General features: G+C 39.1%; 2 protein-coding genes across 12 annotated transcripts in view; one reads left to right on the top strand and one right to left on the bottom strand.

Annotated features, from left to right (window-relative positions):
* KLHL28 (kelch like family member 28) overlaps positions 1–13389 on the bottom strand; it is a 41024-nt gene extending 27635 nt beyond the window's left edge. Inside the window, exons 1-3 of one of the 7 annotated variants that reach the window (XM_074394002.1) lie at positions 12980–13383; positions 12250–12487; positions 11249–11325 (exon numbers count right to left, since the gene is read on the bottom strand). Coding sequence is in view for 3 of the 7 variants with exons in the window: in XM_074394003.1 (XP_074250104.1) it covers positions 12250–12291 (42 nt within the window). In the remaining 4 variants the exon portion in view is untranslated. Of the gene's footprint in view, positions 1–11248; positions 11326–12249; positions 12488–12979 lie in introns of all 7 variants that reach the window. The other 6 variants (XM_074394003.1, XM_074394001.1, XM_074394000.1 and 3 more) reach the window with 6 other exon arrangements.
* A 177-nt stretch (positions 13390–13566) lies between these two features.
* The window catches only part of TOGARAM1 (TOG array regulator of axonemal microtubules 1), a 107505-nt gene continuing 100075 nt past the window's right edge, over positions 13567–20996 (top strand). For all 5 annotated transcript variants that reach the window (XM_010341110.2, XM_010341109.2, XM_010341111.2 and 2 more), the window contains exon 1: positions 13567–15850. In XM_010341110.2, the coding sequence (XP_010339412.1) occupies positions 13805–15850 (2046 nt within the window). In that variant the 5' untranslated portion in view covers positions 13567–13804. The remainder of the gene's footprint in view (positions 15851–20996) is intronic.

Below are 20996 nucleotides of genomic sequence, written 5' to 3'. Positions count from 1 at the left end.
TTTAACTTTCTATGTTGCACTATCTCTTACTATTAGATAAGAAATCTGCTTTGTCTTCTCTGATACCCTGGGCAACACCAAGTATCGCAGAATTATTGATTCTCAAATCAAGGTGATGAAATATTGACTAGATTAATTTTTAATGTAAGTAGGAATCATATAGTGATAGATCCTTTATTGATTACCTAATTTTTGTGTGCCCAATTCAAAATTGGTAAATTACCATCAACATATGACATGCATGCCTGATACAAAACAGGTCTATAAATAAATATACACACATATGTACAGACACAACACATAATCATACACACATGCGTATATTTGTATGATATGCAGTATAGTTTGAAGAGACTGGGCTTTGGTGTCAGGTTGCCCAGATTACAATATGGTCTGTATTGTTTAACAGCTATGTAACCTTGGGAAACTCAGCCAAAAGTCTCAGTTTTCCCATTTGTTAAAAAACAGACAAAACTATAAATATCAGTTGTAAATATGCCTTTCTATGTGCTGGTACATAAGCACTCAATAATTGGTAGATGTTATTTATTTTTATTGTTTATCAACCTTTAAAAAGCTTGGTTATTGCCAACTATACCCATACAATGCCTTTCCATGCATACCAAAAAAGGAAGTAAGTTTGCTTACTGTCAAGGGAACAAATATGACCAAAGCCAGGCCAAAGCCTCACTAATTCTATCAATAAAGAGACATATGAGCCATTTTAAAATTTAGATGGTTTATTAAATTTAGATAGTTTATTACTTAGAGAGTAAAAAGATTAGCCAAAGAGCAAACTGCCTGGATCCTCGTCCCACACATCAAAAATGGTAACACAAAATAGGGGCAAGCCCAATGTAAACGACAGCTAAGCAGTTTTCTATTCTGAGCTCCATTCTAAGGGTGTGGGGTAGGGTCAAAAGTCGAATACCTAATCACAACCAGGGAAGTGAAGAGAAATTGTCTCATGACACACTTCCAGGGGAAATAGAGAGGTAAGTGGGAAACTGGGAGATGACCTCATAGCAGCTCCTTAGAGGCCTCTCACCCTCTCATATTCCAGGATAATCACAAGGTGTGTCAAGCCACAGAAAAGCTGCAGTCCTAAGGTCCAAGTCTTTGCCTATACGAATAAAATGCCAGGTCACCAGAGTGCCATGACAAAGTTGTTCCCCTACACTTATACCCCTATAATACTTCTTGGTCTCATTTTCCTAGATCTCTGTTGTTACAACTTTTTAAATATTTTCTGAACATTCCAACTAGTGAGAAAAACATTCTATTCATTTGAACCAGCATGATTCATTTTACTCTAAAATAATAAAAATTATCAAAGTGTTTAAAATGGGCCAGAGAAAAGGCACTGATAAAGGTAACTTCATTTTAAAAAAGCCAATGCATATTTTTATCATTGTATTAGATGCATATGACATACTTTCATTCCTTTTAAGAACTACTGAGGATAAAATTTATTTTTTAAAATTACAGTTTTAACGCTTAATCCAAACAATGTCAACCAGTAACTTTAAAAAGGCAAGGTAAAAATAGGAACTTAAAATGAATTACACGGCCAGTCCTGGTGGTTCACTCCTGGAATCCCAGTTGCTCAGGAGGCTGAGGCTGGAGAATCACTTGAACCCAGGAGGTGGAGGTTGCAGTGAGCCAAGATCACACCACTGCACTCTAGCCTGAGTGACAGAGCGAAACTCCATCTCAAAAATAAGTAATAAATAAATAAAACGAATTACACTAGCAGTCTGTTATAACATAATTCTTTTTGGTTTTTAAGACAGGGTGTCACCCCTGTTGCTCAGACTGGAGTATGATGGTGAGATCTTAGCTTACTCACTGCAGCCTCGACCTCCTGGGCTCAAGTGATTCTCCCACTTCAGCTTTCCATGTAGCTGGGACTACAGACACACACCACCAGGCCCAGCTAGTTTTTCTATTGTTTTGTAGAGACAGGGTTTCACCTTGTTAACTAGGCTAGTCTCAAACTCCTGGATGCAAGCGATTGCCCGCCCTGGCCTCCTCAAGTGCTGGTATTACAGGTGTGAACCACTGAGCATGGCCAAATTAATTCTTAAAAATTTTAAACTGATCCATTTGCTCTCTCAAAAAAATACGACTTTTGAAAAATGTCCAGAACTCCAACATTTTCAAATATAGTTTGAAAAAATATGACTTTAGAAAAATGTACAGAACTCGTAACTTTGTCAAATAAAGAGTTTTTAAAACAGTGGTTTTCAAAATATGATCCTTGTACCAACAGTATTAGCAACATTTGGGAACCTGCTACAAATGTAAATCCTTGAGCCCCATTACGGATGTAAGCAATCAGAAATGACAGGGAACAGTAGGGCTGCAGGAAATGGACAAGCTGTGTTTTAAGTCCTCCAGGTTATTCTTAGGCATCTTAAAGTTCCAGAACCAGTTAAAATATTTACAGCTTGAGTTTAACGGCTTAAAAATTGCTGAAAATTATTTTAAAGAAATATTTAAAAAAATTTTTAGAGACAGGGTCTCAGTACATTGCCCAGGCTGTAGTCCAAAGGCTATTCAAAGGCATGATCACGGCACAGCGCAACCTCAAACTCTTAGGCTTGAGTGTTCCACTTGCCTTAGCCTCATCAGTAGCTGAGACTACAGTTGCACACCACTGCGTTTGGCTCGAAAACTATAATGCCTTCAAAATTGTGAATGACAACTGTGACCAGATTGGTTCTCAGTTATTTACCCATAAATAGCTAAACATAATTCAAAGAAGTAATACTTTCCACTCTTCACAGCCTACATTTGTCAGTTTTACACTGGCAGTTTCATTTATCTCAGTAACCACTTTATGCAAAAGGAAGGGTAACTACCTAAAAAACAGGAAAGAACGGTGAGTAAAAGCACTAATTTTAGAGACAGAGAGATTTGGATTCAAGTCTACATTTTGCTACTTAATAGCTGGGCTACTTGATATTTGGGCAAATTACTCATGCTAAGCTTAAACATTCTCATTTGTAAAATTTGTGGTGGATTTATGGGAATAAACGAGAAGTATGTAAGGAAAAACAGATCAATGAAGAATAGAAAATATAAAAGTAGATCATTTAGATATGCATGTTTAGTATATGATAAAGGTGGCATCTCAGCGAGGGAAAAGAGAAATGTTTAAATAACTGTTGAGATAGCTGAATAGTCATATAAAAACAGGTAAAATTAGATTCCTGCTGCATACCTACACCAACAGGATAAATTCCAAATGAATCTGAGGTATACATATGAAAAATGTAGCTGGGCGCAGTGGCTCATGCCTATCTCAGCACTTTGGGATGCCAAGGTGGGTGGATCACGAGGTCAGGAGTTCGAGACCAGCCTGACCAACATGATGAAATCTTGTCTATACTAAAAATATGAAAATTAGCCGGGTGTGGTCGTGGGTGCCTGTAATCCTAGCTACTCAGGATGCTGAGGCAGGAGAATTGTTTGAACCAGAGGGCGGAGGTTGCAGTGACCAGAGATAGCACCACTGCACTCCAGCCTGGGTGACAGAGTGAGACTTAATACCAAAAAAAATAAAACAAACAAACAAACAAACAAAAAATGCAATTAGCTAAATATTAGAATAAAATGGGGTGAAAACTCATGTTGAAATTTACTCCTCAGTGTGGTAGTACTGAGAGGTAGGGTTTTTAAGAGGTGACTGGCAAAGTCCTCACGAATGAATTAATCCACTTACGGATTAATGAAGTAACATGTTAGCAAATTAAAGTGTTATCACAGTAGTGGGACCAGTGGCTTTATAAGAAGAGGAAGAGAGAGCTGAGCTAGCACACTCAGCCCCTTCACCATGTGAGGCCTTGTGCTGCCTCGGGACTGCAGAGTTCCCATCAGCAAGAAGGCTCCCACCAGATGCACCCCGAAGAAAGCTCCCACCAGATGTGGCCCCCTTGACCTTGGACTCTCAACCTCCATAACTGTAAAAAATAAATTCCTTTTATTTATAAATTACCCAGTTTCAGATATTTTGTTATAAGTAACGGAAAACAAACTAAGACAACCTGGGATTAGGGAACAGTTTCCTAACTACGATACAAAATCCAGAAGACATCAGTGAAAAAAATAGATAAAACTGATTATATTTTTAAAATATGGAATAAAAGAAATCATAAGTAAAAATATAAATGATATTGAGAAAAAAATATTTGTAGCATCTACAAAATATATATCAGTAATATATGCAATGTTTCTAAAATTCTCTAGCCCTATCAAAAAAACTGGTTAAAGAAATGAACAGATGATTAAAAATATAAATGGTTTTAACCATACAAAAATTGCTCAACCTCGGCCGGGTGTGGTGGCTCAAGCCTGTAATCCCAGCACTTTGGGAGGCCGAGGCGGGTGGATCACGAGGTCAAGAGATCGAGACCATCCTGGTCAACATTGTGAAACCCCGTCTCTACTAAAGGTGAAAAAAATTAGCTAGGCATGGTGGCGCATGCCTGTAATCCCAGCTACTCCGGAGGTTGAGGAGGAGAATTGCCTGAACCCAGGAGGCGGAGGTTGCGGTGAGCTGAGATCGCACCATTGCACTCCAGCCTGGGTAACAAGAGCGAAACTCAGTCTCAAAAAAAAAAAAAAAATTGCTCAACCTCATTTAAAAATCAAATAAATTAAATCTACATGAAATTAACAATTATCTCTTGAAAGTATACTCTATCGATGAAGATGTGAGAAACAGGAAATCTCACTCATTGCTGTGGAAATAGAAAATGATACAAAACCTGTGGAGATGAATCTGTCAAAATCTAGCAAAATTACATTTGGATTTAGCCTTTGACCCAAAAACCCTACCTCTAAGAATCTATCCAAAAATTACACTGCCAAAAATATATAAAGATAATCCATAAGGCTAATAAGAATTGCAGGTCTCTTTATAAAAACAAAACAATATATATACTCCAGTTTCTTATTCCTCATATTATTTTTATTTATATTTTTATTTATTTTTTTAAATAGAGATGGGGTTTCACCATGTTGGCCAGGCTGGTCTCGAACTCCTGACCTCAGGTGATCTGCCTGCTTCAGCCTCCCAAAGTGCTGGGATTACAGGCGTCAGCCACCGTGCCCAGCTTATTCCTCATATTTAAGAGACCAAAAGGCAAATGACCAAGAATTTTAAAACAACTCTAATGTTCAGCAACAAAAGAATGGTTGTGAAAACTATAGAGCACCCACACAATAGAGTACTATACAGTGATGAAAAGGAATAGGGATTCTCTGTATAGAATACTCTGCAGTGATCTCCCTGATCTAAGCAAAATGTGTATTTGTTGTGTCACTATTTATGTATATTTGTAATCTTCCCTTTCAAGGGAAGATTATTGTTTAATTAATCTTCCCTTTCAAGGGAAGATTACAAATATACATAATCATTTCTATTAAAAAACAAAGGAAATACTAAACAATATATACTTTTAAAGGTTACCTAGTAGGAGGAGGTATGGAACAAACTAGAGAGGATAGAGACAGAAGGTAGACATCTTTAAATATACTCTGTTTTACAGATTTGACTGTGGGATCAGAAAAGTATTTTACATAATTACAAAGCAAAATTAAATCTTAAAAACATGATCCATAAGAAATTTGAAAATACAAAGGAAGCAAATATGTACCTAGTCAGTGACCTTACCACACCATTCAAAATAACTTTAAAACAGTAATTTGACAGTCTCTATTGCAATATGCCCTAAAATATATATCTTACACTGTTTTGAGTAATCACATCACATTGTTGATGAAGACATTGTTTATTTGTATTCTGACACTATTAATGTATGTACTGTGCTATAAAGCAAATGAGTAATGATATGATATCCCACTGTGATCTAGGATTCTGGGTATGGGAAAATGAAGATAAAGATGTAACACTGAGATGTTAATTATGAACCTCATAGTCTGTATTTGAATAAAGAGTATCAGAACAAATACATGTATATAAATAACAGTAAATATTCATATATACTAATATATAATTTATATACAATATATAAAATAAGTGAGATATACATACATATTAAATATATGTAATATTATTTTAAGGAAAAAAATTAATTATATTTCCTAGCTCTGTCTACTTAGAAAAGGTCTAGAAATTGACCATCCTAGCAGCAAAGAACATTTCTAGCATTCAGATGTAGTCCCTAAATACCACTTCTCTCAAAGAGAACAGAGAACTCCTTGGACAAATCGCTGATTCCATGTCTGGGGCAGAAGATGTCAAGATAAATTTGGAATCTAAATCCCAGATAGTGTAATCCAAGCACTTTGGGAGGCTTAGATGGGAGGATTGCTTGAGCCCAGGAGTTTGAGACCAGACTGGGCAACACAGTGAAACTCCATCTCTTCAAAGAAAAAAAAAACAAACAAAAAAATTAGCTGGGAGTGGTGGTACACGTGTGCCTGTAGTCTCAGCTACTTGAGGGTTGAGCTAGGAGAATTGCTTGTGCCCAGGAGGTTGAGGCTGCAGTGAGCAGTGATCACACAACTGTACTTCAGCCTGGGAGACAGAGTGAGACCGTGTCTCAAAATAAATAAATCAATCAATCCTAGGTAGCAAGAAAGCTAACAAGTTCAAGAGTCATATAAAAAATACTGAAGGACAAAATTGAATAGACTTTCACTAGTCAAAGACAGGACAAACTGATCATCAATAGTAATAACTGCAATTTATTAAAAGATATCTGATCCTTTAAATATATGAGTTAATATGATACTTAAAAAATGTCCTAATGGTCACCACTCGAGGATGCTAATGAACAAACTCACTATTTGAAACTGAGTAAACAAAGAGAAAGAATCAAGGTGTTCCTGTTAATAAAGAAGGAATGCCGGGCACGGTGGCTCAAGCCTGTAATCCCAGCACTTTGGGAGGCCGAGGCGGGTGGATCACGAGGTCAAGAGATCGAGACCATCCAGGTCAACATAGTGAAACCCCGTCTCTACTAAAAATACAAAAAATTAGCTGGGCATGGTGGCACGTGCCTGTAATCCCAGCTACTCAGGAGGCTGAGACAGGAGAATTGCCTGAACCCAGGAGGCGGAGGTTGCGGTGAGCCGAGATCGCGCCATTGCACTCCAGCCTGGGTAACAAGAGCAAAAACTCTGTCTCAAAAAAAAAAAAATAAAGAAGGAATAATGGAATATTACCAGTTTGCATCCTTAATAAATATTGAGCATTGATTATAAAGGGCTGTTTATATCACAAAAAGAGAGACAGCCAGATAATTGGGCCTTCTGATGGAGGAACATAACACCCATGAGTAGTCTCACATCCCACCCCAACACACACCAACGTCAAGCAAATTAAGCTACAGTCAATTCTCTGCCTCTATTAATTTACATAAAATACAGAAAATAGAAAAATCATGTTAAATAATACCAGAAAGTTGCAAAAACATAGTGACTGTGAAAAATCTTGTAAAATAAACTAAATTCCTCAACAAACAAACTGCAAGAAATAAAGAGAATGAACCTATAAAGTAAATTTAAAAGACATAGCAACCAAATACAACCTGTGAACCACACACTTGTGTGTGCACCCACATATTTAGAAAACTGCTGGAAATTTACAAACTGACTGGATTATTAATATATTAATTAATCTGTTATTTTTTGTTGCTGAATAGTATTTGTGTTTTTAACAGCTTTTATCTTTTACAAATACATACTGAAATTGGTATCCAATGGTGCAATCATAGCTCACTGTTACCTTGAACTCCTGGGTTCAAGGGATTCTCCTTCCTCAGCCTCTTGAGTAGCTAGAACTACAAGTGCATGCTACCATACCTGGCTAATATTTTTTATTTTTATTTTTTGTAGAGATGGGATCTCACTATGTTGTCCAGGCTGGTCTTGAATGTTTGGCCTCAAGCAATCCTCTTGTGTTGGCCTCCCAAAGAGCTGGGATTACAGGTGTGAGCCCCCACGACCAGCTGTATTGAAATATTTGTAGATGAAATAATATACTGTTAAGAATTTGCTTCAAAATCATAGTGGATGAAGGAGTGGAAGGGGATATAGATGTTGTCATGAGTTGATAATAATTGAAGATGTGTGATAGGTAAATGGATGGTCATCATATTCTGCTTTTACATGTTTTTAAAATTTTGCACACTAAGAAAATTTTTTCTTAAAAACAGAAAATATAAGGCACTAAATTTTGAATAAGACTTACAGTTTTAGAATCCGAAGTTCAGAGAGTTTAAATGAATTAGCAAGACCACATCATTAGTAAAAGACATTACTGAGACTAGAATGTTTGCTTAATCTTAGAACAATGCTCTCTACACATTACATTCAAAAAATTAAATGCCAAACAATGTTGAGCTGCTTAAAATATTTTCTGAATCTATTTATAATTGTTGTCACTTCTCATAAAATGAAATTATTCTACGAAAGAGCATCTAGAATACCTTTGACGATCAAAATGGACCAGTTAATGTTCTACGCTTTTTACATGTATTAATTCCCTTCATTCTCAGAGCAACAATATAATAGGACCTGTTACTGTTACTACCATTTTACAGATAAAGAAATTTGAGGTACAAAGAAATTAAGTCCAAGGCAAGGTTTAAACCTTGGCACTCTGTCTATATAATTCTTAAATATTCTATTATACTGCCTCATTTATGAAATAAGCTCAGAATTTCTTAATCTTATTAAAATTGTAACTCAAGAAACTAAAAATATGCAGAACAGAAATCCAAAAAGGATAGATTATTCATATAAAATCTTTATAAAATATATACACATTTGATACAAAAATACATCAGGGCTTTAAAATGAAATAAAGAAGGATTTATGAAATAATCATTGCCTTCCAGTATTTGTCTAAAAGCTGATTTGGTATAGCAGCTTCCTCCATATCCCTGCCACAGTATCCCGAATCTTGGTAACTGCATGAGTCAATATCGAATAAAAAGTATCTACTTGAAATTAAAATAAAAACAAACTTTCCATAGTCTACAGTAACTTTAGGCTCTGAAACTAAGTTAATAAAGGTCAAGTTGTGAGTTTAGTTCCTACCAACTTAATTGACACCTAAGCCACAAAACAGTGGTGCTGAAATCAGCTGGGAGGCAATTATCTGCCACCATATATAGATCACGACCAGAGTAAATAAATGGGGAAGGGAAATCAACATTACACTTAAAAAAAAAAATCAGTTTTCTTTAAAAGGAGAAAATAAGAAATGATTTATGAAATTAGGAGAATATTTTATTGCATCTGCTCTTTTCTTTCTTTCTTTTTTTTTTTTTTGAGATGGAGTTTTGCTCTTGTTACCCAGGCTGGAGGGCAATGGCGCGATCTCGGCTCACCGCAACCTCCGCCTCCTGGGTTCAGCAATTCTCCTGCCTCAGCCTCCTGAGTAGCTGGGATTACAGGCACGCACCACCATGCCCAGCTAATTGTTTGTATTTTTAGTAGAGACGGGGTTTCACCATGTTGACCAGGATGGTCTCGATCTCTTGACCTCGTGATCCACCCGCCTCAGCCTCCCAAAGTGCTGGGGTTACAGGCTTGAGCCACCGCGCCCGGTGCATCTGCTCTTTTCTTAAATTTCTTTCCCACCGTTCAACTTTCCTGATAGGAGAATCCAACTAAGAATGGTATATAATTTTATCAGTGAGCCTATGGAATAAATTGGGATTTTTCCATTTCTCTGAGATTTGCCTTTTATTATTACTTAAGATTATTATTAGAAGCCTGTCAGAGCCTCACTGGATGTGGTAATGGCTTTAGGAACTTGCTTTCTTCTATGTTATTTCTGAATCCATGTTATGACAGGTGTCTAAGTTACATAATTAAACCGTCCATTGAAAAACTGTTTGCAACAGACGTGAAATTCTGTTAACTTATACATAGTAATTAATATGCAATACGAGTTGGATTTTTGTTTAAAATTATGGTTTTGACTGAAGACAGAAATATGTAATGGCTTTGGAAGATAAACCTAAGTAGATGAAAATATATCACTCATATATATCAAGAAAGCTGATTCAATCCTGTATAAAATAAGCTCATAATTTCTTAACTTATTAAAGTGTTACCTGAAACAAGAAACTAAAAAGAAAAGATAAAATTAAAATATAATCTTCAACCAAACAAGGATTGAAAAAAAAATTTAAAAATATAATCCAATGATAATAAAATATATGAATAATTAATAATGGAAAAAAATCTAATTTTATCCTAAAGTTTCAACACTGACCTCCAACAAAACATTCTCCAAGCTCTAAGCAAATGTGAGTTTTACTTTCTTCTCTGTCCAATTACTCTTTTGTGGAAACCCCCATAAAATGTGTCATAGTCCAAATGTAGAAGATGTAACCTCAAAAAATTCTTGTGAGGATTAATTGAGTTGATATTTACTAAGTACCTAGCTTGGTGCAGGGCACATAGCAAATACTCAAAACATGGTATTATCGTAATTATTTGTTAATATTAATAGCAACTTTCATTTGCATAGCATTTCTTCACAATAACTTCTCAAACTATACAAAATTCCTTATAGTTTACAGAATTCACACTGACGTTCAATATTCCTGGATGTCTGTAAAATTTGAGTAAGAGCACAGAAAAATCACAATGATTCGCCCAGGGAACTAATGTGTTATCTCTGATTCTAGAAACAAAGGAAGTTTTTAAGGCAATTGTGTTTACCCTTAAGTTCGGCTAAGAAAACTAACATATGTAACACAACCATTCCTATAATTCACTAATTTAACTACACTCTTAAAGTTACTGAAATTTTAAATTTGTTTTACCTGAATTTGCAGTTTTCAATGTATCCTTAACCATGTCCTTTAACTTTCTGAGCTGTGCTATTAATAAAACACCTAATACTGTATTCTACTATTCTAAAAATTGATTAAAAACTTGTACTCTATATAAATATGATTTAATACAAAAGACTTAAGTCAATATATGAGGAATTCCTAGATTTCCAAAGTAAGATTCTTTTTTTTTCTGAGATGCAGTCTCACTCTGTCACCCAGAGTGGAGTGCAGTGGTACAATCTTGGCTCGCTGCAACCTCCATCTCCAGGGTTCAAGCAATTCTTGGGCCTCAGCCTCCTGAGAACCTCAGACTACAGGTGCCCACCACCATACTGTCTAATTTCTGTATATTTAATAGAGGTGGGTTTCACCATGTTGGTCAGATTGGTCTTGAACTCTTGACCTCGTGATCTACCCACCTTGGCCTCCTGAAAAGCTGGGATTACAGGTGTGAGTCACCGTGCCCGGCCTCCAAAGTAAGATTTTTTAAAGACATCTGCTTCATAATAAACAGAATACACATTAAACGGATGATATTTATGTTTCACAAAATAACTCTAAAAGATAATCAGTAAGATATGTGATGCTGATGAATATCCACCATGGAGACTAATGTATCTTCTAAGTCTTCAATCAAAGAGACCAAATATAACAGATATAAAATATATAGCAATCTGCAATGTATAGTAATCCACAGGGACCTAACAAAACGAGTCAAAAGGAAGACTCATCTTGCTTTGTTCCCAGGAACAGGGCATGATAACTGCTTAAGCATCCACGTCTTTCTTTTAAGACTTTTGAAGGTCCTTTTTTGTGATTCCATGATTACTACACAACCTCTAGTTATTAACTTGGCTTCCCAAGTTCTTGGGTACAAGAAAGGGTGTACTGGATTTTCAACCTTAAAATTCCGATCCAACATAAACTGGCATCGTAATGTGTGCATCATTCTCTAGGTTAGTTTGAACTGCGTTTCTCAAGTCTGGGCAATACATGAGCAGCAGTCTATACATTTAAGCTTCTTAGGTTGGAAATATGAGAACCAAACACTTTCTCATCGACAACTGCTACAATCATTTGTTTTTCACCTTCTTTTTACCTGTCCCTGAAATCAAACATGCTAGCCAATCCTAATCTAGGCAGATTCATTTAAACACGAAAATGGCCATTAAAACCAAAGTAACAACCTAGAATTTAAATCAAAACACAGGATGTATATTTACACAGCCTCATTTACATTAATAGCCTATTCCCCTCCAATCCCCGCAAAAAAATCTGTGATATTCAAATTATGCTTTAAGGCAAAAATCCAGAAATTATTTTTGCACTTCCATCAGTTGGGAGCATTATTTATAAAGCTGTTTGGCATATGTGACTCAATTATTCCAAGGTTTTAAAAAGTATTTAAGAGAAATCCCACCTGGTACAGAGCAGGGTAGGAATACTTGCATCTGAAGTGCATAAATTTGGGTCTTCAAATGATAACTTAGACTTTTCGCACGGGTCATTCAAAAGTAATTGTATTACTCCTTCAAAAAAAACATCTCTCTTCCACACTCCAAAGCATTCAGGCTCACATTAGACACTCCAGCTCTTCCAATGTGTCCGTTTAAGTATCATTTACGAGAAGAAAAATGCACACCAAATTCTCAGTTCGCCTAAAATAAAGAAATGTCTACTATCATTCCTAAATCCACAGGGCATAATTCCCTTAGAACCGGGATGCCAAGAACTTCCACCACAACTGAAATCGTCTTCGCAATCTGTCTCTAGGAGACTGAAAGGCTGCAGAGACGCTTGAGGATCCTGCAGCGAGGCTAGGGCGGCAGACGGAGGGGGCGGAGGGAAGGGGAGAGTCCCAAAGAGGAACTGCATTAGAAGGAAAGACTTCGGTAACGGCTCGGGGAGAGGCGCTTAGCTACAGAAAAACAAAAAACAAAAACAAAAAAACAGACCTACTTCCAGATTGTGTGCGTTTTATAGAGAACGCAAAGTGATGGGGGTAAGGAAACAAGGCCGCCACTCCCCACCCCACCCCCGAAAAATTAACCCTCCACGGCCGGAGGGTTAAGAGAAGTCGACAAAAGGAGAAGGGGTAGGAGGGCGGGGAGAATAAAGGCCCAAAAGGCCAGGAATTGAAAAAAAAGTACCCGATTTGTGAGCTTGGCCGTGGTCCGGATCTTCTGTCCTGATAAGCAGGTGGCAAGAGGAAAGGATCGCTGTTACTCAGGGCTGTAGAGAGTAACGCGTTTACAAGGGTAACGAGCCCTGCACAAGAAGATGTCGCCTCTCTTTCCACCTGCTCCGTTCATTCCTTTGCCTCTTACTCTAGCACCAGTGGCATTCAGGCAAAACACTGCCAAAGCCTGCACCGCTGGAGGACAGCAAAAGGAAAATACCTGAGTCCCAGTAATCACGCTGGCAGCGACAGGAGGAGGAGTCGCGGACAACTGGAACCTGGGCTGGATCCTCACTAGCTCCGGTCTAACCCCAACTCTTACGGGTGGGGCGGGCAACTTCCGCCCAGAGCAAGGAGAGCGTCACATCCGTCTAACGTCTTCACCCCTCCTGCCTTCTTCGCTCTAGCTACGTTTACAGCGTTGTGACTTCCTCTTCCAGGAGACTTTGGCCTATACTTAACATCTGACGTAAACTACGTAACCCAGCATTCATCGCGGCAAGTGGATTTCCGGGTTAAGAGGTCCGCGCTGGGTACATCACCATGGAAGCGATCGGTTTGGTCACGTGGTGCCCCTGGTTACGCCCGGTGGCAGCTGTGGGGGCTAGGGCGCAGACGGGGGCCATTTTGCCAGAGGCTGCCTCCCGGAGGTGGGGGCGGCCTGGCGGCAGGTTGAAGCTGACCTTTTTCCTCTTCTGCAGTTTGGGCCTTGGAGAGGATCTGGAAGTCTGGGCTCCATCGAGCCCGTCGGAGACGGCAATGGTTTCTTCCAGCCACCGCTACCTGACGACCCTGCATGGCGGCTGCGTCCTCCGCGCTGCTTCTGCTGCCGCCCTTTCCAGTCCTCTGTGCCTCTCAGCTCCAGAGACGCAGTCGTCCTTCCGCCTCAGAGACTGATGATAGTCGAGTTGGGGGCATTATGAGAGGAGAGAAAAACTACTGCTGCCGTGGAGCTGCGGGGGACCACGGTTCCTGCCCCACTACAACCTCGCCTCTGGCCTCGGCCCTCTTGATGCCCTCGGAGGCAGTCTCTAGCAGCTGGTCTGGGTCTGGAGGCAGTTTGTCTGGGGGAGATGAAGAGGAGACTCGGCTCCTTCAACTCCTCCGCACCGCACCGGATCCTTCTGAGGCTTTTCAGGCTTTGCAAGCTGCTTTGCCGAGGCGGGGCGGTCGACTTGGCTTCCCCCGACGCAAGGAAGCTTTGTATCGGGCACTCGGCCGAGTGCTTGTGGAAGGAGGTAGTGATGAGAAGCGACTCTGCTTGCAATTTCTCTCAGACGTTCTCCGGGGTCAGGGGGAGGCAGGCCAGCTGGAAGAGGCCTTTAGCTTAGCACTTTTGCCTCAACTAGTTGTCTCTTTACGGGAAGAGAATCCAGCCTTGCGGAAAGATGCGCTGCAGATCCTGCATATATGTCTGAAACGTAGTTCTGGAGAGGTGCTGAGAACGCTTATACAGCAAGGACTGGAAAGTACCGATGCACGACTTAGAGCTTCCACAGCACTGCTGCTCCCCATCTTGCTTACTACTGAGGACTTGTTACTTGGTCTGGATCTCACCGAGGTGATAATATCCCTAGCCCGAAAGCTTGGTGATCAGGAGACAGAAGAAGAATCTGAGACAGCTTTCTCCGCACTTCAACAAATTGGGGAGCGACTTGGCCAAGACAGATTTCAGTCTTATATTTCTCGTCTGCCCTCTGCCCTGAGGAGACACTACAATCGCCGCCTGGAGTCCCAGTTTGGAGGTGAGGTTCCTTATTATTTGGAACTTGAAGCCTCTGGATTTCCTCAAGATCCCCTTCCCTGTCCAGTGACTCTTTCCAACAGCAATCTTAAATTTGGGATTATTCCTCAGGAGCTGCATTCACGATTGTTGGATCAGGAAGATTATAAGAACCGGACTCAGGCCGTCGAAGAACTAAAGCAGGTGCTGGGAAAATTTAACCCTAGTTCTACTCCTCATTCTAGTCTTGTTGGCTTCATTAGTTTGCTATATAATTTGTTAGATGATTCTAACTTCAAAGTGGTCCATGGCACACTTCAAGTCCTGCATTTACTGGTTACTCGCCTTGGAGAACAGGTACAGCAGTTTTTGGGACCAGTTATAGCAGCTTCTGTCAAAGTGCTGGCAGACAACAAGTTGGTGATCAAACAAGAATACATGAAAATCTTCCTTAAGCTAATGAAGGAAGTAGGACCTCAGCAGGTGCTTTGTTTACTCCTGGAACATCTCAAACATAAGCATTCCAGAGTGAGAGAGGAGGTGGTGAACATATGCATCTGCTCCCTGCTGACTTATCCTAGTGAGGATTTTGACTTGCCCAAACTGTCCTTTGATCTTGCCCCAGCTCTTGTAGATAGCAAACGCAGGGTACGCCAAGCAGCTTTAGAAGCTTTTGCTGTACTGGCATCATCAATGGGCTCAGGTAAAACCAGCATCCTTTTTAAAGCTGTGGATACTGTTGAACTGCAAGATAATGGAGATGGAGTGATGAATGCTGTGCAGGCCAGACTGGCTAGGAAAACCTTACCAAGGCTAACAGAGCAGGGATTTGTGGAATATGCAGTACTCATGCCATCTTCTGCCCAGGGTAGATCAAACCATTTGGCATATGGAGCAGATACGGACTGGCTTCTGGCTGGTAACAGAACTCAGAGTGCACACTGCCACTGTGGTGACCACATGAGGGATAGCATGCAAATTTATGGATCTTACAGTCCAACTATCTGTACCCGAAGGGTATTAAGTGCAGGAAAGGGAAAAAATAAATTACCATGGGAAAATGAGCAGCCTGGAATCATGGGAGAAAACCAGACCTCCACTTCCAAGGATATAGAGCAGGTATGCTTCTCTAATTTTTTGAGTCAAAAGTGTGAAGAATTTAAAATTAAAATATGCCTGTGATAACTTAAGGGTCGGCCTCCTTGAGGGAAACATGTTATGCTTTGTTTTAAATCAATTTTAAATCAATCTGAATGTTAATGTGGGTACTCATTATAATGGTACAGGTCACAAAGGACCATTTCATAGGGTTCCTGCTTGATAGATTTGATTAAATTTGAGACTGGTGATATAGACAATATCAAGATTCAGTTTTAGCTTGTTACTGTCGCATGTTACCTCATTCATACAACAAACATTGAATACCTAGTAGGTGCCAGATAAAGAGCTAAATTCTGGGAATGAGGATGAGGCCAGTTTCACACAGCATAGGAAAAAGATAAGACCTAGGAATTAGCGATTAACAAATTTGTTAAGTTCTAAAGTCTAAATATAAACAGAATCCTGCAGGAATACTGAAGATAGAAAAAAATAATTCCACTAGAAAAGTACAAAAAAAGCCTCCACAGAAGATGTGACATTTGAACTGAGGTTTTCCCCCCAAAGCTTTTATTTAAAATAAATCCCAATCTACAAGTTAAGAGTACAATGAATACCCATATACTTCATCTATTTTTACCAGTTGTAACATCTTGATATATTTCCTTCGTATTTGCTGAACCATTTGAAAGTAAATTGTGGATATCTTGAGATTCACTCCTAAATATTTCAGCATATGTCTCCTAAGACTTACATTCTCCTTTATAACCATAAATCATTATTTCACCTCAAACATCAGTAGTAATTCAGTAGTATATAACAGACAACCTGTAAATTTCTCCAATTGTCTCCAAAAGCGTTTTATATTTCTCGTTTTACTTTTATCATCCAGGATCCAGTCAAGGTTTATGTGCTTAATGTCCCTTTTAGTTTTATCTGGAATAATATCCTACTTGTTTGTTTCTTTTTTTTTTTTTCACGGCATTGGCCTTTTTAAAAAAGAGTTTGGCGTATTTTGATAGAATGCCCCAGGTTTTAAATTTATCTGATTGTTTCCTTGATTAGATTCAAAATAAATATTTTTAGGAAAATAATACATAGAAGATATGTATACATTAAGTAGAAGATAAGTAGTGTGAACTTCACAGTACATTACATTATGAGGCAAATGATATGAGGTTGCCCTATCACTAATGATGCTTAATTTTGCTGTTTAGAGTGGAGAGGCAGTGGGGAGGTTGGGGAGGGATAACACGGGGAGAAATGCCAGATACAGGTGATGGGGGGTGGAGAATGGAGGCAGCAAACCACTTTGCCATGTATGTACCTGTGCAACAATCCTGCATGATCTGCACATGTACCCCAGAACCTAACGTACAATTAAAAAAAAAAAAAAGTGTGTATCTTACAGTCCAACTGTAAGGTAGTAATAGCTTTGGATAAGGTAGTAATAGCTAGATCTCTCCATTGTAAAGTTGTATTTTCCTCTTTAAAATTAGCATATAATCAGTAAAATGATACTTTGAGACCCTAAAAATACCCCAAGAACTTTTCACCCACTGTGTTTAGCATCCACCAATGGTCTTTACCTGTATCATTTATTACACTGGGGGCTTACAAATCGTAATTTTTAAATTACAAAGGCTGGGTGTGGTGGCTCATGCCTGTAATCCCAGCACTTTGGGAGGCTGAGGCAGGCAGATCACCTGAGGTCAGCAGTTCAAGACTAGCCTGACCAACATGGTAAAACCCTGTCTCTACTAAATAGAAAAATTAGCCAGATGTGGTGGCATGCACCTGTAATCTCGGCTACTCAGGAGGCTGAGGCAAGAGAATCTCTTGAACCAGGAAGCAGAGGTTACAGTGAACTGAGATTGTACCACTGCACTCCAGCCTAGGCAGCAGAACGAGACTCCGAGACTCCGTCTCAAAAAAAAAATAATAATAATAAATAAATTACAAAAAGTAATTTAAAATATTGTAACATTTCTTCTCTGTTTTCTACCTGCAATTTTTTCCTTCTATTTGTAATAATTAAGTACATATTATTTTTTGTTACTAAAAATTATTTGACTTTTGTATGCTAAAACTGTTCCAAATTTGACTAGTGGCTGGCTCCTCTGTCCTTTTAACATTACTGTTCTTTAAGTCTGAGCACTTCCTTAACATAACATTCTCGGGACGATTCCTTGAGGCCAGGAGTTCCAGACCAGCCTGGGTAACATAGTGAGATCCCAATCTCTACAAAAATAAAAAAACTTAACCCAGGCATGGTTGTGCATGCCTGTAGTCTAGGCTACTTTGGAGGCTGAAGTGGGAGGATTGCTTGAGCCAAGGAGTTCCAGGCTGCAGAAGTGAGCCATTATTGTGCCATGGTACTCCAGCCTGCTCAACAGAGGGAGACCCAGATTCAAAAACAAAATGAAACAAGAGGAACATGATGCCTAGACTTACTTTGGTTTTCTCTTGCTGCAGACCTGGAATCAGCCATTTTTTCAGAAGTCCTAGTACTGCCTATTTAGTGGACAGTGGTATTTGAAAACAGAAGTCTGAGTAGAGATTTGCTCATTGCTATTTCTTGCCATTGTGGTTTGACCCTTTCAGTGGACAGAACCAGTACAAGGAGTACCTGGTTTTTGTTTGTTTTTTAATGAATTTATGCTAATAGCTCCAATTCAAACTAGTACTCCAGTACTAGTTTCTTCCTCATCTTTCTTTATTCCATGTTTGAATCTCCCTTCACTCACAATAAAACTCCTGCTTCCCAACATCAGTCGTATTTATTCATATGCTATATCCTACAATAACCTCCCCCCACAAAATTGCTAGACCAGTAACAGCAACCAACTACCTACTAAATAAAGTTCAAGATTTTATTACAGTTCTTTTTGTATTTAAAACTATTCCACAGTCAGAATTTTATGGTCAAACTTTTCTTAAATTAAGTCTTTCATCTACCTAATTATTATTTAAACAGTGGTGAAAGATGAATAGGAGTTTGCTAAGTGTGGCTAGATCCCAGTGAATTTCAGACTAAAGAAACAGCATGTTTAGAGACACTGATTATATGAAAGAACTTAGCAAATTAATAAGAGAATGGGGAGTTTTTGCACAGCAGACACAAGGGGTCTAGTGGAGTGGAAGGCAGCAGATGATACTGGAGATGTAGATGGGGTAAAGTATGGAGATAATATCTTGCAAATAATGATTTCGGATCTTCTGCAGTAGACCTCAAATGGGAGTAGGTGAACTGAGTCTTCTCTATGGTTCCTTCCAATTCCAAAATTTATAGATTTTGTGGAAATAATTTTCAGATTTATATAATCTGGTTATATGTTTGTTTCCATGTGTTATACGCATTATCTGGCAGTGATGACTTTTTTCAAAGCATTAATTTTCAGACTGCTTGTCATGTGTCAAGCCTAACACGTCAGTGTATATGTTATTAAAAAGATTCTGGTGCTAGCCAAAGCAGCAAGAATCTGAAGATGAGTGCATTTCTGAAATGCCAGCATAGGCATATTTTGCTTTTGAAAGATACTGTGGTTAAATTAAAACTTAACCCAGAAATCAAGCTATAATTACTTGTTCAGAAAAGATCTTAGAGGAACTATCTTAATAGAGGACAGGAAATAAATATCCAAACAGTTTGATGTGTAAAGTTTTTTTTGAAATATATATACATATATTTTTAACTATTGGACTTTATTTATTTTTCTTTTTTTCTTTTTTTTTTTTTTTTTTGAGACGGAGTTTTGCTCTTGTTACCCAGGCTGGAGTGCAATGGCACAATCTCGGCTCACCGCAACCTTCACCTCCTGGGTTCAGGCAATTCTCCTGCCTCAACCTCCTGAGTAGCTGGGATTACAGGCACACGCCACCATGCCCAGCTAATTTTTTGTATTTTTAGTAGAGATGGGGTTTCACCATGTTGACCAGGATGGTCTCGATCTCTTGACCTCATGATCCACCCGCCTCAGCCTCCCAAAGTGCTGGGATTACAGGCTTGAGCCACCGCGCCCGGCCCTATTTTTATTTTTTTGAGACAGAGTCTTGCTCTGTCACCAGGCTGGAGTGCAGTGGTGTGATCTCAGCTCACTGCAAACTCCGCCTCCTGGGTTCAAGCAGTTTCCCTGCCTCGGCCTCCCAAGTAGCAGAGATTACCGGCGTGGGCCACCATGCCTGGCTTTTTGTATTTTAGTAGAGAAGGGGTTTCACCATGTTGGCCATGATGGTATCAATATCCTGACCTTGTGATCTGCCTGCCTCAGGCTCCCAAAGTGCTGGGATTACAGGTGTGAGCCATCCTGGCCAGCCTTGGACTTTGTTTTTTAAAGTAGTTTTGGTTCTCAGCAAATTTGAACAGAAAATACATATAGTTCCCATATATCCCTGTTCACACAAGAACAATCTAATCCACTACATTCTGCACTTTAGGGTACATTATCAGTGAACCCACATTAGCATAAATCACCCAAAGCCCATAGTTTACATTCAGGTTCACACTTTTGTGTGTACATTCTATGGGGTTTTGACAAATGTATCCATGTCTTGTATCCACCATTATAATATCGTAACAATAGTTTCACTGCCCTAAAAATGTTCTGTTCTCTGCATGTTGATTCTTCCCTCCCTGACCCCATTCCCATCCCTTAGCAACGAATGATCTTTTTTCTATCTCTGTAGTTTTGTCATTTCCAGAGTGTCACATAGTTGCAGTTATACATTAGCTCGCATTTTCACATTGGTTTCTTTCATTTAAAAATATGCATTTAAGTTTCCTTTATATCTTTTCATGACTGTATAGCTCATTTTTTTTGTTTGTTTTATGTACTTTAGGTTCTGGGGTACTTGTGCAGATCATACAGGATTGTTGCATAACATGACAAGGTGGTTTGCTGCCTCCATCCCCCCGTCACATATATCCTGCATTTCTTCCCGTGTTATTTCTCCCAAACCTCCCCACCCACCCCTGTTGTCCCTCCCTTACCCTCCACCGACAGACAACAGTGTGTGATGCTCTCCTCCCTGTGTCCATGTGTTCTCATTGTTTGACACCCACCTATGAGTGAGAACATGCGGTGTTTGATTTTCTATTCTTGTGTCAGTTTGCTGAGAGTGATGGTTTCCAGGTTCATCCATATCCCTACAAAGGACACGAACTCAT

The sequence above is a fragment of the Saimiri boliviensis genome, chromosome 2 (genome assembly GCF_048565385.1).
Source record: "Saimiri boliviensis isolate mSaiBol1 chromosome 2, mSaiBol1.pri, whole genome shotgun sequence".
Lineage (NCBI taxonomy): Eukaryota > Metazoa > Chordata > Mammalia > Primates > Cebidae > Saimiri > Saimiri boliviensis.
Note: the sequence above shows the minus strand (reverse complement) of the source record. Positions and strands in the feature narration are given on the sequence as shown.